Consider the following 20088-nt stretch of genomic DNA (forward strand, 5'->3'; position numbering starts at 1 on the left):
ATTGACTCGAAAGGATGATTGGTTAAGTGCGGGTAGGCATGAGAGAAAGCTTTTGAGGCCTGAGAAGGAACGGATCTATCTTTCCACATGAGGCAAGGATGGAGTGGGGCTAGTTATAAGGGACAATAGTAAATATTAAGAGGAGGGTTATGTCGGGAGGGGGTTACCTGCTCGGACGAAAGCCGGTTGGTTTGTGTTACAGTTGGAGGTGTCATCTCAGCTTGCGGGTTGAAGATGATCAAGAAGCCATCGCAAGTCGAGTCCGTCTTTTTTTTTTTTTTTTTTTTTTTTTTTCTCATCCAGTCCCGGATTATCATATCATTCTCCAAGAGGAAACTGGAAGACCCAATAAAGCTCGTTGTTCAAATTTCAAAATATCTCTCGTTGCTCAACACACGCCAACACTATATATCCCACCCCTCATAACTTACTCTTCTTGGCCTCCGCCCCCTTGCTGCTCTGCGCCAGCTCCCACGCAAATTCAGCAAACAGCGTCCTCGCATCCCCGTGCCTCTTGGCCTGCTCACTGCTCGCCTGCCTCCTCGCCAACCTAGCGGCAATCCCCTGGCAAATCGCCGCCAACCTGAAGATACTAAACGCCTGCGCCCACTGCAGCTCCCTCCTCCTCGTCTCCACCACCGCCCCCCTATCCTCCTCCCTCGCCTCGGGCTCCAGCACCGCAAAATACAACTCTGTCAAATCCTCCCTCGACGGCAACCCCCTCGTCGCCTTGGGCAAGAACCCAGGGTGCAAGTGCACCGACCGAGCAGGGTCCAAAAACGCGGTGTAATACGGCGTCAGCAAGTTCGCCAAATCGGAAAGGGGGTGCCCGATGGTGGACATCTCCCAGCTTTGTTTGTGACAGCACTTGTTAGCATGGTAGTCGCAAGCAGCCCGGGGAAGGAGAAGGGGGTCATACTCCAGAATCCCAATCACCCTCGGCTCCGTCTTGTGGAAGACCAGGTTGTCAATCTTGAAGTCTCCGTGGATCAGCGTCCCCTTGTCCGCCGGCTGGGCCTTGCCGTCGCTGAAAAAGGCCATGAGCTCCTCGAAGAAGGGGAGTTGTCCGACTTGCTCTTTTGTGTCCACGTCCTCGACCGCGGCCTGGGCACCGCAGATTTGCTTCCAGGTGGCGATCTGCCGGTTGTAGAAGCCGTCGTGGCGGCCGAAGCTCTCCAGCCCGACGCTTTTTGGGTCGATGCGGTGGAGTTTGGCCAGGGTGCGGACGGCGTCGGCCCAGATGGCGCGGCGGTGGTCGGGGAGGACGTTGGGGATGACGGGGTCTTCGAAGATGCGCCCGTCGAGGAACTCCATGATGTAGAAGGGGGTGCCGATGACAGAGTCATCTTCGCAGAGGCAGTAGGCTCTGGGCACGGGGACGTCGGTGGTGGAGAGGGCGGCGATGATGCGGTATTCGCGCTCGACCTTGTGGGCGGTTTTGGAGACGAGCTTTCCGGGAGGCTTCTTGCGGAGGACGTAGCGGTCGCCCGAGGGGGTGGTGAGCTGGTAGGTGGGGTTTGATTGGCCGAATCCAAACTGTTTTGTGGTGTTAGCAGTGGTGGTGATGAAGGGGGGTGGTGACGAGGTGAGTTACCTGGTGGACTTCAAGGGGCGTCTCAATCTCAGGGACGGTCTTGTTCAGCCATCGCTCCAGGGAGCGGATGTCGATTGGGTGACGGACTCTTCCTGCCATTGTGAACTGTTTTCTTTTCTAACTTTGCGCGCAGTAGTCCAAACCAGATTAGCCAAACAAAGCGGTGCTGTTTTTATAGATGTCGATATTCAGCCTCCTCTTCAACTTGCTATCCGGGACTCGACTCAAGCAACAAATACCCCCGCCACCGCTACTTGCGACTGGCTGGCGCGCTGGGGGTTACGGAGCTGTAGCGAACACAAACACCAATGAGAAAGCGAGCGCGTGCTTGCTTGATGACGCCAGAACGAAGCAGCAAAAAGGAATCACGACAGCAAAAAGGGACAATGGTGAATGCTACAGGTCCATGGTCAAATAATAGGAAGGCCCTGCTATCCGAGGCTGCGGCTACGAGAGCGAACGCAGTGATGGTGATGATGGACTTGAGCCGAGGTTGCAACGCAAGTTCCTAGGTCAGCTCTCCAACAGCGAGGCGAGGCACACCGTGAGCCAAGCCCAGCCGGCGGCACATTTCCGGCAGCGCCCCGGCACTGGATCCGCACCCCGCACGGGGCTAGCCAGCTTGGTCTCTCCGATTTCGATGCAGTTTGAACATACCGATATCTGATGGGAGTTCTTCAATATCATATGAAATGAATGAGACTGCTGACAACGTTGACCAACTCATGGAAGCCTGTCAAGTAGACTGCAGCAAGATTGGACGCGCAGAAGCATGATGACGCTCCTGGCCATCAAGGTGCAACTCCTCCCGAAGCCATCATCACCAGTGGGTCATCACTCACGGTTTGGGCATCTTACCCCAGATTCCCTCCTCCTCCTCCTCCTCCTCCTCCTCCTCCTCCTCCTCCTCCTCCTCCTCCTCCTCCAGACTTTGGGGGAAGGCTTATTCCCGCCACACCATCGGGAACCATCTTCCTTCCTCTGAGTGAAAGCACCACCTCATCTGTTTTCCTGAGATGGTGTTTGGTTGTCTCCGAGGTCGTCATCATTCGAGTCGAAACCTCGAAGCAGTATCGCACAAACACCATGGCGCTGCGGCAGTGACAAAAACAACTTCCACCTAAAAAAAAAAAAAAAAAAAAAAGAAAAGAAAAAAAAAAAAACCAGCATCAACCAAAGATCAAAGTGGAATACCAGACTGCATGAAATTGGACATTTTGAAGTGTGCAAAAAAAGCGGCAAAAAGAAGAATCGAATTCTGGATGTACCAGAGGTTTTGTTTCCAAAGATTGTAGAATGGAGTATTTGAGGCCAACTCACGGTCACATCCGGTAAAAGGCAGGAAATGAGTTCGGACTGAGCGGGCCTACTCCGGCCAGAACCTGCAAACTTGGGGCTTATAAAAGCCAACTCCACTAAAACTATGGATCAATGCGTTTTGCACAATAGCACAAATACAAATAATGCTTCACAACCTGATCATTGTTTATGCAAACCCCCCTGTTTCTCCATCTTCACTTGATGTGTGTGTGTCCCTCAGTCATTTCAGCCATTCAAAGTGCCAACAAAAGTGTCACAGGCCGGCTAAACACCTCGTTGGACATCTTCAACGCACCTCGATAGACATCCTGTCAAATAGGAATATTTCAGCGATTGCACCGCCCTCACAAACAGACACCTAAACTGGCTCTCGATCCGTCACGTGTTGTATGACAATGTGAGCAACCATGAGAAACCGGTTGCACAAACAAAAAGTTGTGTCGAAGGTGGTGTCGTCTTCTACCTTTATTATCTCGATATACTAACATGCGCCCTTTGTCCTGATCTTCCGTCCAATGATGCTATATTCCCAACCTCTAAAACGCCATTTACACAGTGGTATCATTTTGTTATCCCTACAAACTCCAGAACTTTTCAGTCTCCGTCCCATCTAATCATCCTCAATATCATCATCACTAATCACCAAACTCTCCATCGGCAACCCCTGCATCTCCTCTTCTCCATCCCCCGCCTTTTGCGTCGGATGAAGAATCGCACCCAGTCCCATCCTCCTCTTCTTCCGTGGAGTCATCTCCTCGGTCGGTTTATCCGTAGCCCAAGAGGTTGCTGCCTCTTTCGCATCTCCGCTGTCCTCGTCTGCCGAGTCCGCCCCATCTTCCTCGTCCGCACCCGCTCGACCAATGCCCCTGAAGAAAACGATCTTTTCCAGCTCTTTAGCTTGTGAGGTGCAGAACGCCGATCGGTTGCGGCGGGCGATGTGCGCCATGTATGGTAGGCGCTCGAGCAGAAGCTCTTGACGAGCGGCATTGCCAAGTGATAGTAGAGGTGTATGAGAAGGTGGTTCTGCTTTTGGCTGTTGCTGGTTGTGACGAGCAGACGGGGCGAACTGGCTACTGGTGGTCCCGAATGGCACTGCTTTCCGAAGGGCAGACGCACCATGGGAACCGCCCCCTTGTGGTGCTGATGAGTGGTGACCAGGCCCACCATATTCCCCTTTAAGCATCTTGGTAGCCATCAGGTCCGTCAGACCCTCCAGTTCCTCCTTCGTCCGCCACAGTTTCAGATACGTAGGATAAAACATCTTGTAAGCATCGTTGCCACGGCTACCCCCTTGCGTAGGGTGGCTTTGCCGTTTCACGGGCGATGGCAGCGAAAAGAGCAGTCCTCGGACAGCAACCTGAAAGGCCATCTCATCCTGCCTTAAAACATGGCTGCTTGAATCCTTCCCTGCATACCCACCTCCATAGCCTTTGCCTCCAAAGAAGATATCCCAGGATGGGCACAGGAGGTCAGCTTCAGAAAGGTAATCAAGGCAGCCGTTAATGTAATCCAGCGATGAGTTCTCATCCTGAGGCGAAGTTTGCTCACACGACAAGGGGTAGTTCTCGTGTAATGCTGAGATGAACGTATGGGTATCAGTTCCAGTCTCATCCATCAGCGTATCAACCGAAACAAGCGATGGGTTAGGCTTCGCAAACCGCGCCATATGGCTAGGCAGCGTTTCTGCTGCCGATGCTGGTTCGCCTGTCAGCTTACCACCTCTCTTGTTGTACACCACTTTGCCCACGGCATGGAATATCCCGAGCGTCGCCTCTCGCTGCGAAACGAGCTCTAAGCTATCCTTCTCACCCTTGGTCAAAGTGGGCACGCTTTTCGATTTCTTCGTCTTGGCCAAGGCGACTTGAGAACCCCAATCGGTATCATCGTCGCCTTTGACGCAGAGAAACTCCAAGGAGGACACAGCACTGCGGATATCACCAATTTCGCCCAGTCGCTGCAGCACAAGCGGTCCGGGTGTCCGTCGTCTTCCCGATTTGCGTGCCTCTTTTTGCACTATCACCTCCAAGGCTTTCGCCAGGAGTGTTGGTGCAACAGGGTTGAACTCAACGATTGCCGTCCCAGGGTGTCGAAGAACCTCGGGTCCTAGTAATCGATGTGCCGTAAAGCTATCTGCTGAAGCAGACGCAGTAGTGAGTAGTGTTTCCGAAATAACCATGACAATAGGCGTGATGGGCCCCGAAGAAGAAGCCCCGCCCCATCCCACCATGGCCGGCATATTCGCTGCCAAGTACTGTATTATCGCATTTCGAAAAGAGACCAACCCTGCAGATGACCGCATAAAGGTGTTGGGAAATTCTTCAATCAAGATCAGCTTCTTGTCTGACCCATTCTGTGCCGGCAAATGCGGAGGCGCCATCTCTGGCTCCTGCTCTTCGTCTTCGAAGTCTAACTGCCCAAATTTCCCACCCCGACCGAGGAATTCTTCGAATTGCGATGCTGCGCTCTGGTAAGCCTGCCCCACAGCCCCGAATGAATTGTTTGGGTTCCTCCACTCCAGAACCTCGCATTTCAGATCCTTGGCGAGCAGTCGTAGCGTTGTCGTCTTCCCTGTCCCTGCCGCTCCCTTCAAAATCAACAACCGTTGTCTTAACCTCCCACCATACACATCCTCCAACCACCTTCTCACATCCGCCACCTTCTTCTTATGAACCGCCAATTCCTCCAGGTTAACCGGTCCATACTTCTCCGACCATGGCCGCGGATCGTCGTCTACTATGCTCGGCTTTTCCGCATGTTGCGTCTGGCTAAGAGTTTGACTCGCAGACATAACAGTCCCACCCCTACTCCTGTTCAAGAACCTCGCCCCTCCCGCGCTCAGACTCCCGTTAGAATGCTGCGATAGCGGCAGTTGCGATGCTCCAACCCCAATCCCACTCCCATCGTTTTCTTTCCGTTTCTGAGCCCTCAACCCAATGATGCTCTTCCCAGGCTGTGTAGTTACCGTCGCGCTGGCACTCCTCCTCCCCAGCGGCATATCATCGTCATCAATAGGGTCACTGATGATATCCTCAATCTCCAATACCTGTGTCTTGCTCGTCGTAACCCCATTACCCTTGTTACTTCCCGTCCCAGTCGAGTTCCGTTGCGCCTGTTTCGAAAACAACGTCCTTAAATCCCCCGACTTCCCCTTCTCCTCCTCCAGCGCCCTCTTCCCAGCCGCCGCTCGAGTAGCCCGTGTCTTGATCGGGCTCTTCGATTGGGTTCCTGCAGCCGCAGCACCAAAGTTCCTACTCCTCTTCCGTACCGGACTCGGGCTTTCCTCGATTATCGACTCCTCCAAATCCAATCTTGATTGTGATTTTTGCGGTGAGTTCTCCGGTGACGAGACCAAAAAACTCTGGAGAGTGTTTCGAGCCGACGTTCGCGTCGCGGGTCTGGGTTTTTGTTTCACCGGTGGGGAAGGAGAGTGGTTGATATCAAAGTCGGCATCGTCATCGTCCAAGTCGGCGGCGCGCTTCCGGCGTTTGGTTGGTGGGGGAGGCATTGCGCCTGGGTGTGGGTGAAAGCGGTAGGTGGCTTGCACGGGACTGGAATGCGGTGATTGATTTGTTTGAAGCTTGACCGAACCGAGGGAAGTGAGACATCAATCATTTGGAAAGTGGTTTGGTGAAGGTTCAGGTTGTGTGGGAAGCTGAAAGCGTTGACAAGGCTGCGTCTTGGATTCGGAATCAAGCTGCGGTGCCCCGGCGCCAGGCAGCCAGCGGGCTGCAGGGGGGACCTAACGATCCACAAGGTCTGTGCTCCTACGTACAGATGGGACAACCCTAACCCTTCGCTTTGTCACCGCAACCACGATAGCGAACATGAAGAGACATGAATTGGACCGAGTATGAAATTATATGCATGCTACAACCTCCTTGATGATATTGCAGTTTTGATGCCAAAAAGAACCCCCAAAATATAACATGTAAGCTCAGCTGAAACGACCGTTTCGATGCCAACTCAAAGATCAACTTCCGCACCCATATCTCAACCTCCCCTCTCCCTCAACCCTTCAAAACCACCCCTCAAAATCATCACTGAACCTCACAGCAGCAGCCAAGTACTTCTCATGAACATCCCCCCAAGTCCTCGCCGCTTCCCTCATCGCCCGGATGGCTATCATCCCCGTCTCGGTCAGCAATCCCATCTCACACTTCATCATCAGGAAAGGAACTCACCCTTGACATAATGCGCATCAGTAGCCCACTCCCCCGTCAAAGCCTTATGCTCAACATACTTCCACCCCTTCCCCTTCAGCTCCCCCTCCCCAGGCACATAATCCACGTCAATCTTCGGCCTCAAGACAGCAATATACGCCGCCAAGGCCAACAACCACCACTGTCTCACAATGCTGACATGGAATTTCGCCGGAATGAACGGCAAGAGAACCCTCACGGCGTGGCTGGTGGTTAGAACGTGCACCAGAAAGAAGTTGTAAGAGTGTGTTCCCGGGGCAACGGTTGCTACTAAAAGTTGGACAGCGGCTTCTTGTGAGAGCTGGAATTGTTCTGCTGGGGAGCAGGCAGAGGAGGTGATGTCCCAGGCATTCCAGTACTCCAGTACCAAGGCTTCGGATTCTTTGCTGTGGAAGAGGGCGTCGATGTTGGAGAAGGCGGGGGTTTTGAAGAGACTGTCGAAGCGGGTGTCGTTGGAGAGCTTGTTCAGGAGGTCCAAGGGAGTGGATGAGGTGGTTGGTTTGACGGTGTAGGTTGGGTCGTCGAGGTATCTGTGGAGATAGTTGTATTGTGTAGAGGCCAGACCGAGGGCCTCTGTGGCGATCTCGCGACTGTCGAACTCGTAGGCGTAGCCAAGGTGGATGAGGGGGTGACCGACTGATGGTGGTTAGTAAGATGGGTCAAAACGAGTGGGTAGGCATGACATACGACCGCCAACAAGACCATTGACGAGGGGCTCATCTCCGGAGAACATGTACTCCTCCACTACACCCTTCCACTTATACGCGTGCTTCATCGCCAAGGCATCCTCGAAAAAGTCTACGAAAGCTCTTTGGTATCTTTTGTCTCCGAGGAAATCACGCCAGTCTTCCTCGCCCATCTCTGCAGGGGAATCTTTCCACGGCTCGAGGGTTTTGGCTTCCACTTCGAATATGTGATACAAGTGTTGTGATTCTGCGCCGAGCAGATATGATGAGCACAGAATGTGCGCCATGTGGTTGTCGAATTCGAGATTGTGGTACAGAATGGAGTGATTGACATGGTTGGCCTTCAGAAGATGCTTCAACGTGCGCGGCCTCTTGTCCGGGTCTGCTTCCACATTGTGAATCTCGACGGGAGGAAGATCGATGGCAGTGGGCGCCCCTCTCACCAGTCGGTTGACTAGCGGGATGTATGAGAAGAAGGATGCCATTTTGGCCCGTCTCTTTTACACTCTGGTGAGGCGGTTACTTTGGTTGTGTCGAGATGAATAAGATCTCATGGGCGGGGAAGCTGTCTTGTGCTTTTCTTTGAACGACATCAACCTCAAAGGCACACACCACTCACCCAGCTTGAATCCCGAGCGTCACCGCAATTGTTGGGGAGACGCTACAAAAAATGGAGTGATGTCAACCCGCGATCAAGCCCAGAGCTTCTCGCCAAGCCCAGCTTTCAGGGGTCTCCCCACTGTTTTGTATCCGCCAGCCTGCGTCATTCTGCCCCGCCCCCGCGCAGAACATTTGGTTGGGGCTCAGCAAGGCTCCGGCACCGAAGCACATCATCCGATCTTGCCCAGGACCCCTATCCCAGAGGTTTGGCGATAGCTTCATAAAGTAAACAGAAGGCCACTCTTCACTAATAGTAAATAATCAGACACAATGGCCCCCAAAGCTATCATTGCCCCTTCCATTCTCTCGGCAGACTTTGCCGATCTCGGCGCGGCATGCTCGAGGACTATCAAGCAAGGTGCCGACTGGCTCCATGTTGATATCATGTAAGTCAAGTCACTATTGCACCTCGCACTCCTTCATAGCGCTGACACTTCCCCCCTCAGGGACGGCCACTTCGTCCCCAACCTCACCTTCGGCCCCCCAGTTGTCGTCAAGATCCGCTCCCATGTTGAGAAGCCCGCCGAGTCCTTTGGCAAGGGCACCTTTGACTGCCACATGATGATCGCTGAGCCCAAGAAGTGGGTCAAGGAGTTCAAGAAGGCCGGGTGCGATCTATACTGCTTCCACTACGAGGCCGCCATCAACTCGTCTGCTGCTGAGAGCCCCGAGGGCAAGTCGGACGAGAAGACGAGCCCGAGGGAGCTGATCCGGTACATTCATGACCAGGGCATGCTGGCCGGTATTGCTATCAAGCCGGCTACTCCCGCTAATGTGCTGTTTGACTTGATTGAGAGCGAAGATCCTAAGGAGAAGCCTGATGTGAGTTGACATCCCGACAGTTACTGGCAAGGCTGTTACTGATTCGAGAATAGATGGTTTTGGTTATGACTGTCGAGCCTGGATTTGGTGGCCAACAGTTCATGGCTTCTGAGCTGCCCAAGGTGGAGGAGTTGCGGAAGCGGTACCCGGACTTGAACATTGAGGTTGATGGTGGGCTGGGACCTGGCACGATCGACCAGGCTGCGGACGCGGGTGCCAATGTTATTGTTGCTGGCAGTGCGGTGTTCGGTGCGAAGGATCCCTCCGAGGTGATTTCTCTGCTCAGGGAGGCCGTCGAGAAGAGGAGTGGCAAGTTATAGAGGTGTAGCACGGTGTGAGATAGGTGACTCGAAATGCAGATGCCGCTGCTCTTGACAACTGTTCTATTTAAGAGCAAGACTTGCACCAGTAGGCATCAAGGAACGGAGATAGGGGTGTTTGGCGCAGTGGTCAACCGCGGTGTGTGGTTTATGGGACCTTTGCTCGCAAAGGTTCACCCCAAAATGGGGATCGTGCTCGCCTGCTCGGCTTGATCAGAGTCCAGGGCTTCGAGTCCTACTCTTTGCCTTTTTTTGGTATTATTATTATTATTTTGTTTGGCCATTGTGTCGCCTCAGCCCCTAGATCTTCCAATCACTTTTCCTCGCACCATTACCGCTTCCCTCAAGGCCCAGCACCTTTAGAAGAGCGGTATAGAACAACCGTATCTCCTCCACTACTTACAGTCAGCTTCAACTCGTTCAAATCCCCTCAACGCAATAACTTACCAGTGTTATAATGCGCCAAACTCACCCTCACAACCCCATCATCCCCCAACCCAAGCACCTCCTTAGCCAGCCTCACAGAGTAATAAGTCCCCCAGCTCAACTTAACCCTCCCATTTGTCTCCCGCTCAATAGCCTCTACCAAATCCTTCGACTTCCACCCCCTCACCCTAAAACTCACCGTTGGCACCCTCACCTTAGCATCACCACACCACTCCCCGTAGATCGTTATCTTTCCCTCCAACCCCGCCAACAAACCCAGCAAAACCGACTGCAACCTCTCCTCCTGGTCTACAACCCCCTCCCATCTCGGCGTCAGATAGTCCGCCACAGCCGGAATCCCATAAATCAACTCCTGACACCACCCCCCCGCCAGCCCAATCTTGTCATCCAAACTCTCAGCAGGGTTGAAGAAATGCCCCATGGACTGGAGCTGTGCCCTAGCGCAGGGACCGGCGTACAGCTGTGAGATTCGAGGTCCGAAAAGCTTGTACCAGCTGAAGACGTAAAAGTCGACCCCGAGATCTTTGACGTCGATTCGGCGGTGGGGTGCGTGGGCTACGCCGTCAACGCAGAGAAGGGTCTGGGGGTTTAGGAGGCGGATTTTGGCGGAGAGGGATTTGATGTCGTGGATGGTGCCGAGGATGTTGGTTGTGTGGGTTAAACAAATGAGGCGGGTTCTAGGGGAGATGGGAGGGTTGGTGAGGTCGAGTTTGGGGTTGACGCAACCCGGCTGATCTTCAGGTGGGAGTTGGGGGTGCCACCAGCGGATTTTGAGATTTTGACGTGCTGCTAAGGCGAGCCAAGGGGCGATGTTGGACTCGTGGTCGAGGGGGCAGAGGAGGATCTCATCTTCGGGTGAGAAGGAGAGGGCGTGAGAGAGGTTGTGAAGGAGTTGGGTTGCGGAGGAGCCGAAGACTAGGGGTTGTGTAAGAGAGGAATGCGGTTTTATGTGAGGGTGGAATAGAGCAACTTTAGGGTCTACGAACCTATTTCATCTGGGGAGGCGTTGATAAAGTCTGCTGCGGCTTTGTAACCGTCGTTGACGAGGTTTGGAGTTATGAGGTAGTCGCGCACACTGGGGACACGCATCAGCTTCGGCAGGGCACTGGTGGCATGGAGACTGGTTTACTCATACCGATCAGCTACTGATCCCAATACCTGGCTTCCAGCTGCAGTATTAAAGAATATATAATCTCCTGACAATGCGGGGAAGCTTGCCCTCACGCTGTCCATATCTTCAGGTGTAAACGGCGGCATCTGAATTAGACTTGTTTTCAGACTCTCTGTTTGGGGGCCACCGAGTGTCCAAGGGCACTCCTCGGTCCGCACTTGGGAAGAAACAAGACAAGAAGAAATCCAAGACACTAACTACCTTACGTTGAAGTCATGTTTGACTTTAGTCAACGGCTCGGAATGTCGGGCACCATCATCTCCAAGTGGATAACAAAGAGAGGGCTCTATTGGTCGAGTCAATGTCGACACCCAGCTCCCTACCTGCAACTATCATCCTCTTTTATATCAACTGCCAATGGAGCCTTTCAGAGCCCGATCTAAGGATCGAGACTGAAAGCTGCATAAGAGACGCATAAATAGGATCAAGGCGATCCCACCCGAAAGAGATCACCGGCGGCTCCATGCAGACCTCTCTGTGTCTTGTTGGATGCCATCCTGACGTGGAAGCAGCCATCTCCAGACAGGCGCCGAGGCTTAACAAACTGCGGCGAATTCTGATGCTCACAAGACCCAACCGGAGGAAAGATGCTGTTCAAGAGAAGCGCCTAGATCGAGTAAGGGATGAGGGGGGAGGGGGGGGGGGCATATGGCATTACCATATACCCTGCGCGGTACCAAAGCCTGCTCAGCCTCTCGAAGCAGCGCTACCCACCCGCTATGAGCTTGCAACTGGACAAGCGCTTCGGGCATCATGCAAGACCTGCGCAGGGCCTCGCAGCTTTCTTGAGTCCATCATGGCGTTTGACCCCACAGCGAGCCAATCGATCGCTTGTTTCAGGGTCGGCCCATGTTCGTTTCCCCAAAGTGGGGCATAAAAAGTTTTGGACCCGCACATGTTCTTCATGGGATATTTTATCTTTTGATATCAGCCCATCTCCAGAGCTCTTCTTTTTCTGCCCCATTTTTCCACCGAAAACCAACCCCAAATCCTGTGCAACAGACCCAATTGCACCATGAAGATGAAGAGAAAGGCCGATTCTCCAGCTGATGGCAGGAAAGCCATCAAGAAGCGGACCAAGAACTGTAATAAGCCTGCCGCTGCCCCTCAACCCGCCCACCGATAGCTCCGGCGGTACGATAGACGCTGACACAACTCCTCCATCATAGCTCTCAGCGATGAGGATGCCAAAGCCCGCTTCCGCAAGGGGCTGTTTGACAAGAAGGTCCTCGAAAAGTACACCTCAGAGTATGCGACATCAACACCGTACAAACACAGCGTAATCCACGAGCTCGCCGACGATTCCCTCCTGCGCAAGGTTCGCGAGGAAATCAAGGCCAATGTTCACTTCACCCCCAAAGAGACCGACATCTACAAGATCCACCAAAGTGGTGACCTTGCCAACCTCGACGGACTCGACGACAAGGCATTGGCCAAGCTCCCCTCCCTTCTCGCCCTCCGCGATGCGCTCTACTCCCAGACCTTCCGCGAATATGTTTCGCACATCACCGGCTGCGGCCCCTTGAGTGGGCGCAAGACCGATATGGCCATCAATGTCTACACACCCGGCTGCTACCTCCTGTGCCACGACGATGTCATCGGTTCTCGAAAAGTCAGCTACATTCTGTATCTTACCGACCCAGACACACCATGGCAGCCCGAGTGGGGCGGAGCTCTTCGCCTCTTCCCCGTCGTCGACCGAGAGGGCAAGGACGGCGAGGTTGCCAAGACACCCCTGCCAGACTTTGTCAAGTCTATCCCACCAGCCTGGAACCAGCTCTCTTTCTTTGCCGTGCAGCCCGGCGAGTCCTTCCACGATGTCGAGGAGGTCTACCATGCTGCCAGCCCGGAGGAGCTCGAGAAGAATGCTGGGCGCATCCGCATGGCCATCAGCGGGTGGTTCCACATTCCCCAGGTTGGAGAGGACGGGTGGGTGGAGGGTGCCGAGAGAGAAGCGGCTCACAAGAGCGGACTGATGCAGCTGCAGGGTAACCCAGACCAGCACGACCAGCCGCAGGCGAAACCCATAAGGGTTGAGAAGAGCAAACTCGAGGAGGATGACTTCCCTCTGGATGAGTCTGATCTGGAGTTCCTTTTGAAGTACATCGCGCCGACCTACCTCACACCAGACACCATCGAGCGCGTCGCCGAACACTTTGAGGAGGAGTTCAGCATCACTTTGCCAGACATTCTGCATCCCAGGTTCGCCGAGAATCTTCGCAAACATGTGGAGGACCAGGAGAAGAAGCCACTACCGGAAAGCAGTGATGAGATCGAGAAGGGCGCCTGGAAGGTTGCGCGCCCACCTCACAAGCACAGATATCTCTACCTCCAGCCTGGAGAGGAGAAGACCGAGGAGTCGCCCCTCAAGGAGCTGCTCGAGGTTCTTTTGCCATCCAGACAATTCCGCCTGTGGCTGCAGATGGCTACGCGCTCTACGGTCGAAAGCGTCGATTTACTGGCCAGGCGCTTCCGCCATGGACAAGACTACACACTCGCGACCGGCCATGAGGGCAAGCCTAGACTCGAAGTCAATATTGGCCTGACGCCCACCACTGGCTGGGGCGATGTTGAGGACGACGAGGATGAGGAAGAAGAAGAAGAAGAGGAGGAGGAGGAGGAGGAGTCCTCTGAAGAGGAGCAGCCCAAGAAGAAAGGCAAGAACGGCGCGGCGAACGGCAAAAGAAAGGAGAAGGCCAACGGCAAGTCTGCTAACGGCAGCGATGCCAAGGGCAAGGGCAAGGGCAAGGGCAAGGCTGTTGAAAAGGAGCCCGAGCCTGAGGAAGAGCTCGAAGTTGGTGGCCACGAGGTTTACATGGCTGGCGATGACGACAGCAACGAGGATGCTGCCATCTACAAGACCAGCGATGAGGACGACAACATTCTCTTCTTCCAGGCTGCCTCCTGGAACAAGATGAGCATTGTGCTGCGCGATAGCGGGACTCTCCGCTTCGTAAAGTACGTCTCCCAGAGCGCCAAGGGCGACCGATGGGATGTTAGTGCGATGTTTGAGATTGAGGAACAAGACGAAGAGCCCTCCTCGGAAGAGGAAGGGAATGGCGAGGCTTCGGGTGTTGGTGTTGTGGATGATTCCGAGGAGGAATTCAAGGGGTTCTCTCCCAGTGAGGACAGTGATTCCGACTAATGATGGAAGTTGTCAGGAACTGAGGTCGACACAACAAGGTTGCGTGAGCAAGCTGAGAGAGGGAAAAGCACACTAGCTACAGGAAGAAGATGGCCAAGGCCACACTGGTTCAACCAGACTGGTGGAACCCTACCCCTTGGCAAGGGAATTCATGACAGAAGTATGCTACGAACTAAAGATATGATTTGGACATCTATAGTGTTGGTCGATCTGGGACTCGGCCGAGTATTCTTGGCTGACGATTTGAGCAATGTCACTTCAGAGACTACATCTGCTCATGTGCTGATGAGAGTCTTAATTGATGATTTAGCCGGTAGGCTGAGCAACTGCACACTCTGCTCTCCGGCAAGCTCGGCGCTGCGATCAGTGATCTACGGGTGTGTGTGTGCCTTGCGTCACCGACCTGTAACAAGTAGGTGAGATCTTGTGTGAGGAAGGTTGTACGATCTTGGTGGGACTTGTCATCTTATGTACATCGAGGGGTCGCATAGTGGGCTGCTATTGGCGTTGATCAAGACGGCACAGGTGCTCGGGGTGGCAAAGGGGTCTCTGACCCTGACTTTGAGAGTTTCTGGAAGAGAGGCTGGGAAGAGTGGGAAGGAATGCATCTCCAACGTGGCGTTGCCTGCATGAAACCAAATAAGGATTTGTCTTGGGCTGACAGGCGGGTTTTGGGGCTGTTTTTTGTACCTTCACTCAGCTTGCTCGGCAGAGGGAAGCGCGGAGATGTCTGGATAGCTTCAGCAGCCGTGCTTCAACAACGTCATGTTTGGATTTATTTTGCTTTGACCCCCGAAAGGTGGTGTAGGCGATGATACCGGCCAAAGTCGCATTTCTCGTCCATCTCTTGGTGTGAGTCCACCAGAGCCGGGCAGCCGGGCACTCCATGCTCCGACTTCCCAGCCCTTATTCCTTCTTTGCGGGGTCGGGATGGGGACCGAAAAGGAACGGGGTTTCCACGACCCCACTAAGCGGCCTGCACCGCCCGCTGGTAGAGATCTTACAGCATGTTTTATTCAGGGCTGTAAAAGACATTCAGGGAACAACCAGAGCTGTGTCTTTCGAGCACGAGAGGATGCCCCAGTGCCGCCCTTCTTCCGTCCGAATGTGTGTGTGTGTGTGTGTGTGTGTGTGTGTGTGTGTGTGTGTGTGTGTGTGTGCCTTTGCTGACGAGAGAACGGCACCAAGGCCCAGACCATTGGTGAGGAGGGGACTGAATACAATTTGCTGCGTGTGTGATCTGCTGCTTGCTTGCTTGCTTGCTTGCTATGTTATACCGCTGAATTTCCCAGTTCCCCAACCGCTGCAAGTGCCTTTTTAGCCCCATCGTCTGACCACTCTCGAACCAATCCTGTTGGGACGGGCCTTCTTGTTAAAATCTTGGCCCTGCATTTGCCCTTTTTGCCCTTCTTGGATTTAAACACCGATGCCCCGGCCATCGCAGACCGTTCCTGTTCAAGCTTCGAGTTCTTTGGTTTTTTCTCCTTTTTGCGCGCGACTGGTTTCTCTGCCTCTTCAAATTGTTTGAAAGCATTTTTCTGAAGAAGCCGGTCAATTTCTGGAGTTCGGTTGTCGAGCTCGGTTCCTACGTAATATCTTCAGCATGCCAATCCGCAACCCCTTTGCGCGCCGTCCCGGTGTCATCGTCACCGCTCATGATGAAAACTCACGACCGGGGTCGGTGGCCGGGAGTGTGAAGGAAAGCGTGCTGTCGCCGGGTTTTGAAAGGGTAGATACTGTTGGGTCAAAGGCATCGTCGGCGTTCAGCATTCGCAGCAGCAGGAGGAGCCAGGACACAGGGGAATACAAGATGAGCGGTACGGTTCCCTCAAAGTCTCCTGAATGAGCGGCCCCTTCCCCCACATAACTGAGTGGGAGGCTCGGGATCACCACCATCGTGGCGACACAGCTTCAAGCACCGAAAACTGACTCGGCGCCTGTTCATGCAGTGGTCAATGATAGTGGAATTTACCTTCCTGTAAGCTACCGCCTCCTCTCTTTCACATATCCTTCCCAGTCCTGACGCGACCCCCTAGCCATCTCCCACCGAAAAGGAAGCTACCTGGCCACGCCGGTACCTCTCCCGAACCTCCAGCGACAGAAGCAGCCGGGATGGCTCGGGTGACATTGAGCACTTCCCTATCTCGAGGGAATCATTCGATTCTTACCGCCGCTCCTTTGTACGCCTTTCTCTCCCAACAACCCCCCCCCACCCCCTTCATGGCCCAACCGCTAACACATAATAGGACATCTCCGCCAGAAGCTACATCACCGACCCTGCGCCGCGCCAATCCCTCGATTCCTCCGCCCGCTTCCCCCGCATGATGCACACGCGCTCATCGTTCCTAAGCCGGGAACCACCTACCCCGGAAGAGGGTTTTGAGGATGTTGGGCTAGGTGGTGAATCCAAGACCACAGCGCAGCACCAGCACCAGCAGCAACACCAGCACCAGCAACAAGCCGAACAGACACAGACTCCAGCGTTGCCGAAGAAGAAGGGGCTCTTTGCGAGATTTGGATCTGAGCACACCCATGAGACGACCGATGCAGCACATACTGCGAACAGCAACGCGACGTCATCATGGAGTTTCCTGCCTGGGGCGTCGAGAAAGAGGGCGCAGAGCGGGCAGGGAGCGGAGTTGGGGGCCATGCCTTTCCCTGTTGATAGGTCGGGGGCGAATGGGGGTGCGGTTGAGGTTGATGCTTAAAGGACGTGCATGATATAGGGGGGGTATCATTCTGACCAGAGGAGTCATGGCGATAGACGGGCAGCCGTCTGTGTTGAATGGGGGGCATATTGCTTGGAAAACAGACATATCACCAACATCTTTGTGTGGTGGTCGTTTTTTTGCTGATGAAAAGGCGTTATGGGGTCTGGGTTTGGGATGGAATGATGAAGTGGGAGGTACACATATACTACTGTAATAATTCATGGTAATGAGGGTAACGAATATAGAGGTCGATTCAAGACATGCTAGTCTTGGTTAGTGATGGGTTTTGGTGGAGGATAAACGCGATGCTTGGCTTTCCGTATAGGGATGGCACAACCTCGGGCACCGATGCTCTACTCACCTCAACAGGGATGTTTCTGACTTCTTTGCAGAAAATTCTCCCACCTCCTCACGCTGTTTCTGGTTTCTGGAGTTGTCACTGTTCCGGTGTCAAATGCTCTCTCTGTCTGCAGGCTGTCAGCATGCGACCGTCTGATCCGCACAGCCTCGCCAAGGTCTTCTTGACAGCTTCTTCAGTTACAGCAATCAGGTCGGGATGGTCAAAGACCGCTGCCGTCGAGCGTTCTGTTTGATTCCAGCTCCTCGTCTCGACCTGTGGATTGATGTCTAAGCATCTCCTCATTTCTTGCTAAAACACTTCCCCAAGACGAAGCTCCAATCGTGTGTGTTCATTCTTCAAGAAAACTGCATCGTGCTCCCAATGACTGCCTGACCACTTGACTGGATCTTTACAAAAGTTAAGCAGTCGGCAGGCTTCAGGACTGGATACTTCCATTCAGACGCAGAGGTTTGCCTGATCCATCCTCTTGGTACTGCAACTTCATCTCACCTGAGGCAGACAGGAATATCACAACCAGCCTTACGTAGGTCATCTATGCAGTGTAGCCGCTTACTCTCAGCTGAACATCCCCTTCTTTCACACTGCAATATTTATAAAAAAATAAAATAAAAAAAAAGAATCATGCCCGAGCCGTTACGTACCATGCTGGGCCAAGAAATTAGCAACCAAAGACATCTTGGTTCCATCTACCTATATCCCTTTTCTTTTATACACCCCCATCCCCTCTAAAACCCCTCCTCCTTCAACCTCTCCAGCCCCTGCACCAAGTCATCCCTCAAATCCTCCCACCCCTCCACACCGATGCTAACTCTCAACAACCTCCTATCCACCTTGGGATCCGTCATCGCCCTCCACTCAATCAAACTCTCCACTCCACCCAGACTCGTGGCATGGTGGAACAACTGCAGCTTGCTAGGCAACCTCTTCGCCTTCTCCTCGCTCTCCAACCACAAGCTAAACACCGGCCCAAACCCATTGGGCATCTGCTTCCTCAGCCACGAGTTCTCATCCTTTGCCTCCGGCTGCTGAGAAGCGTGCTGAATCTTGAAGACAGACTGCGCAATGATGTTGCTGTTGTCGCCGGCCGCCTTCTTCTCGGCAAGGAAGTCAACCAGTTTCTGGGCGCTCTCGCTCTGGCGCTTGACTCTCAGTTCCAAAGTGCGGGCACTACGGACGCCAAGCCAGCCTTCAAGAGAGCCCATCACACCTCCAAGGTGGAGGCGCTCCTCCCTGAGCTCTGGGAGCCACTTCTCGGCTCTGTCTGGGCGGATGGCGAGGACACCGGCAAGCATGTCGGAGTGGCCGCCGAAATACTTGGTGGCAGAGTGCATGACGATATCGACGTTGTACTTGAAGGGCTCCATCAGAGGGGGGGGGGCAAAGGTGGCGTCAACGGTGAGATAGCACCCCTTTTCGTCGGCCATCTTGCGGTAGTAAGCCAGGTCGCGAGCCTCGCCCGTGGGGTTAAGGGGTGTCTCGACGTGAATAACATCGCCCTTTTCGAGTTTGGCAAGGTCGGCATCGTCCTCCAGTTCAAGCTGCTCGAGGCCGTTGAGCCTCTTCATGATGTGGAGAATGCCATGGCAGCCGTGATAACCACCGCCGATAGCCACACGTTTGGGGTTGAGGAAGACAATCATGGCGTGGAAGGCGGCGAGACCGGATGCATAACTGAGTGACGGGGCTCCGAGGAGCGAGGTGAGGATGGCCTCGAAGCGGGTGGTGTTTGGTGCACTGTCTCGGGAGTACACGTGAGAGTCATAAGGGGCATTGGGCTGAACATTGTGTTAGTGACAGTGAACATGGGGTGTGATATGGTGTGAAGCACTCACGTTGAGATTGTCCCATGGTCTCAACTGTTCGGGGTCCCGGTTATATCGGAAAGTGGTAGAAACGTGCATGGGGGGAGCCACGGCCTGGTGATTGTTGATATAGTCATCGGCGTGGACCGAGCGAGAAGCCATAGACAGCTCCCTGCCAAAGGCGACAGCGAGCGAGTTGGGGCCCTCAACGACCGCCTTGACCGCAGACCCAGCGGGGCGAACAGGAAGCTCATCAGACGCCATCTTGGTAGATTAGTGAGTTGTATGTGACGACAAGGACAGAAACCGGCCGGTGCAAGTGAGGTGGTGTTGAGCGGCTCATATAAACGTTCGATATCGGCGCGGGGCAGCTGGGCGGCTCCATATGGTGGAATTCGTCATTCCAAGGGCGTCTCAACTGCTGCTAGCGGCGGCCTTTGCATCCACAACGCTTCTAGAAGCAGTTGCCCCTCCCCACTCGCCACTTTCACAGGGGCTTCCCCGGATGGCACATCGGAGCTGCTTCACCAGCCGATACCGACCTCTACCGCGCGGCCCCGTTACTTTATGCATCGTGGTGAGAATCGTCGGTGCCTCTGGTCGACAAAAACAGTGACCTCATGAACATGTCCGATTGCTTCCAATGTTGAGATCTTGCTCTGTGCGCTGGCTTCACGAGTGTCATGTCATGTGTCGTGCTTGCAACGTCGGATAACGCAGGTCGAGTTGGGGCAAAGGCAAGCCTCTGTATCGATGCCGATGATATGATCTTCCTCCAAGCCCTCCTCGACCAAAAAAAATCCCACATGTAGATTGCATCTCACGCCACATTCAAATCGCACTGGATTAG

The 20088-nt window shown here is 53.9% G+C and overlaps 8 protein-coding genes across 8 annotated transcripts; 3 read left to right on the top strand and 5 right to left on the bottom strand.

The window, feature by feature from the left end:
- Positions 1 to 340: 340 nt before the first annotated feature.
- Positions 341 to 1693, bottom strand: QC763_118610 (uncharacterized protein; the record flags this gene model as incomplete). Its single annotated transcript, XM_062908449.1, has 3 exons — positions 341 to 850; positions 920 to 1536; positions 1595 to 1693. 3 exons carry the CDS (start codon positions 1691 to 1693, stop codon positions 421 to 423), a joined length of 1146 nt encoding a protein of 381 aa, XP_062771554.1. The 3' UTR covers positions 341 to 420.
- A 1831-nt stretch (positions 1694 to 3524) lies between these two features.
- rad17 (RFC checkpoint protein Rad17) lies at positions 3525 to 6419 on the bottom strand (the record flags this gene model as incomplete). Its single annotated transcript, XM_062908450.1, has 1 exon — positions 3525 to 6419. The coding sequence occupies one exon, from the start codon at positions 6417 to 6419 to the stop codon at positions 3525 to 3527; it is 2895 nt and encodes a 964-aa protein (XP_062771555.1).
- A 290-nt stretch (positions 6420 to 6709) lies between these two features.
- On the bottom strand, positions 6710 to 8446 carry QC763_118630 (uncharacterized protein). Its single transcript, XM_062908451.1, has 3 exons — positions 7801 to 8446; positions 7096 to 7749; positions 6710 to 7033 (listed from the first exon to the last, which is right to left on the bottom strand). The coding sequence occupies exons 1-3, from the start codon at positions 8282 to 8284 to the stop codon at positions 6930 to 6932; spliced, it is 1242 nt and encodes a 413-aa protein (XP_062771556.1). The 5' UTR covers positions 8285 to 8446; the 3' UTR covers positions 6710 to 6929.
- A 52-nt stretch (positions 8447 to 8498) lies between these two features.
- Positions 8499 to 9753, top strand: RPE1 (RIBULOSE-phosphate 3-epimerase). Its single transcript, XM_062908452.1, has 3 exons — positions 8499 to 8845; positions 8906 to 9281; positions 9335 to 9753. The coding sequence occupies exons 1-3, from the start codon at positions 8730 to 8732 to the stop codon at positions 9599 to 9601; spliced, it is 759 nt and encodes a 252-aa protein (XP_062771557.1). The 5' UTR covers positions 8499 to 8729; the 3' UTR covers positions 9602 to 9753.
- QC763_118650 (uncharacterized protein) lies at positions 9715 to 11665 on the bottom strand. The gene is made up of 5 exons (XM_062908453.1): positions 11601 to 11665; positions 11184 to 11420; positions 11035 to 11123; positions 10049 to 10963; positions 9715 to 9996 (listed from the first exon to the last, which is right to left on the bottom strand). Exons 2-5 carry the CDS (start codon positions 11303 to 11305, stop codon positions 9902 to 9904), a joined length of 1221 nt encoding a protein of 406 aa, XP_062771558.1. The 5' UTR covers positions 11306 to 11420; positions 11601 to 11665; the 3' UTR covers positions 9715 to 9901.
- Positions 11666 to 12234: 569 nt separating this feature from the next.
- Positions 12235 to 14364, top strand: NUA3 (putative component of NuA3 histone acetyltransferase complex; the record flags this gene model as incomplete). The annotated part of the gene is made up of 2 exons (XM_062908454.1): positions 12235 to 12304; positions 12389 to 14364. The coding sequence occupies 2 exons, from the start codon at positions 12235 to 12237 to the stop codon at positions 14362 to 14364; spliced, it is 2046 nt and encodes a 681-aa protein (XP_062771559.1).
- Positions 14365 to 15616: 1252 nt separating this feature from the next.
- QC763_118670 (uncharacterized protein) lies at positions 15617 to 17370 on the top strand. Its single transcript, XM_062908455.1, is given in 5 exon segments — positions 15617 to 15765; positions 15776 to 16181; positions 16314 to 16342; positions 16401 to 16544; positions 16611 to 17370. 4 exon segments carry the CDS (start codon positions 15968 to 15970, stop codon positions 17070 to 17072), a joined length of 849 nt encoding a protein of 282 aa, XP_062771560.1. The 5' UTR covers positions 15617 to 15765; positions 15776 to 15967; the 3' UTR covers positions 17073 to 17370.
- A 451-nt stretch (positions 17371 to 17821) lies between these two features.
- On the bottom strand, positions 17822 to 19502 carry QC763_118680 (uncharacterized protein; the record flags this gene model as incomplete). Its single annotated transcript, XM_062908456.1, has 2 exons — positions 17822 to 19211; positions 19269 to 19502. The coding sequence occupies 2 exons, from the start codon at positions 19500 to 19502 to the stop codon at positions 18162 to 18164; spliced, it is 1284 nt and encodes a 427-aa protein (XP_062771561.1). The 3' UTR covers positions 17822 to 18161.
- Positions 19503 to 20088: the final 586 nt, after the last annotated feature.

Source organism: Podospora pseudopauciseta, chromosome 1 (assembly GCF_035222475.1).
Source record: "Podospora pseudopauciseta strain CBS 411.78 chromosome 1, whole genome shotgun sequence".
In the NCBI taxonomy this organism is placed as follows: Eukaryota; Fungi; Ascomycota; class Sordariomycetes; order Sordariales; family Podosporaceae; genus Podospora; species Podospora pseudopauciseta.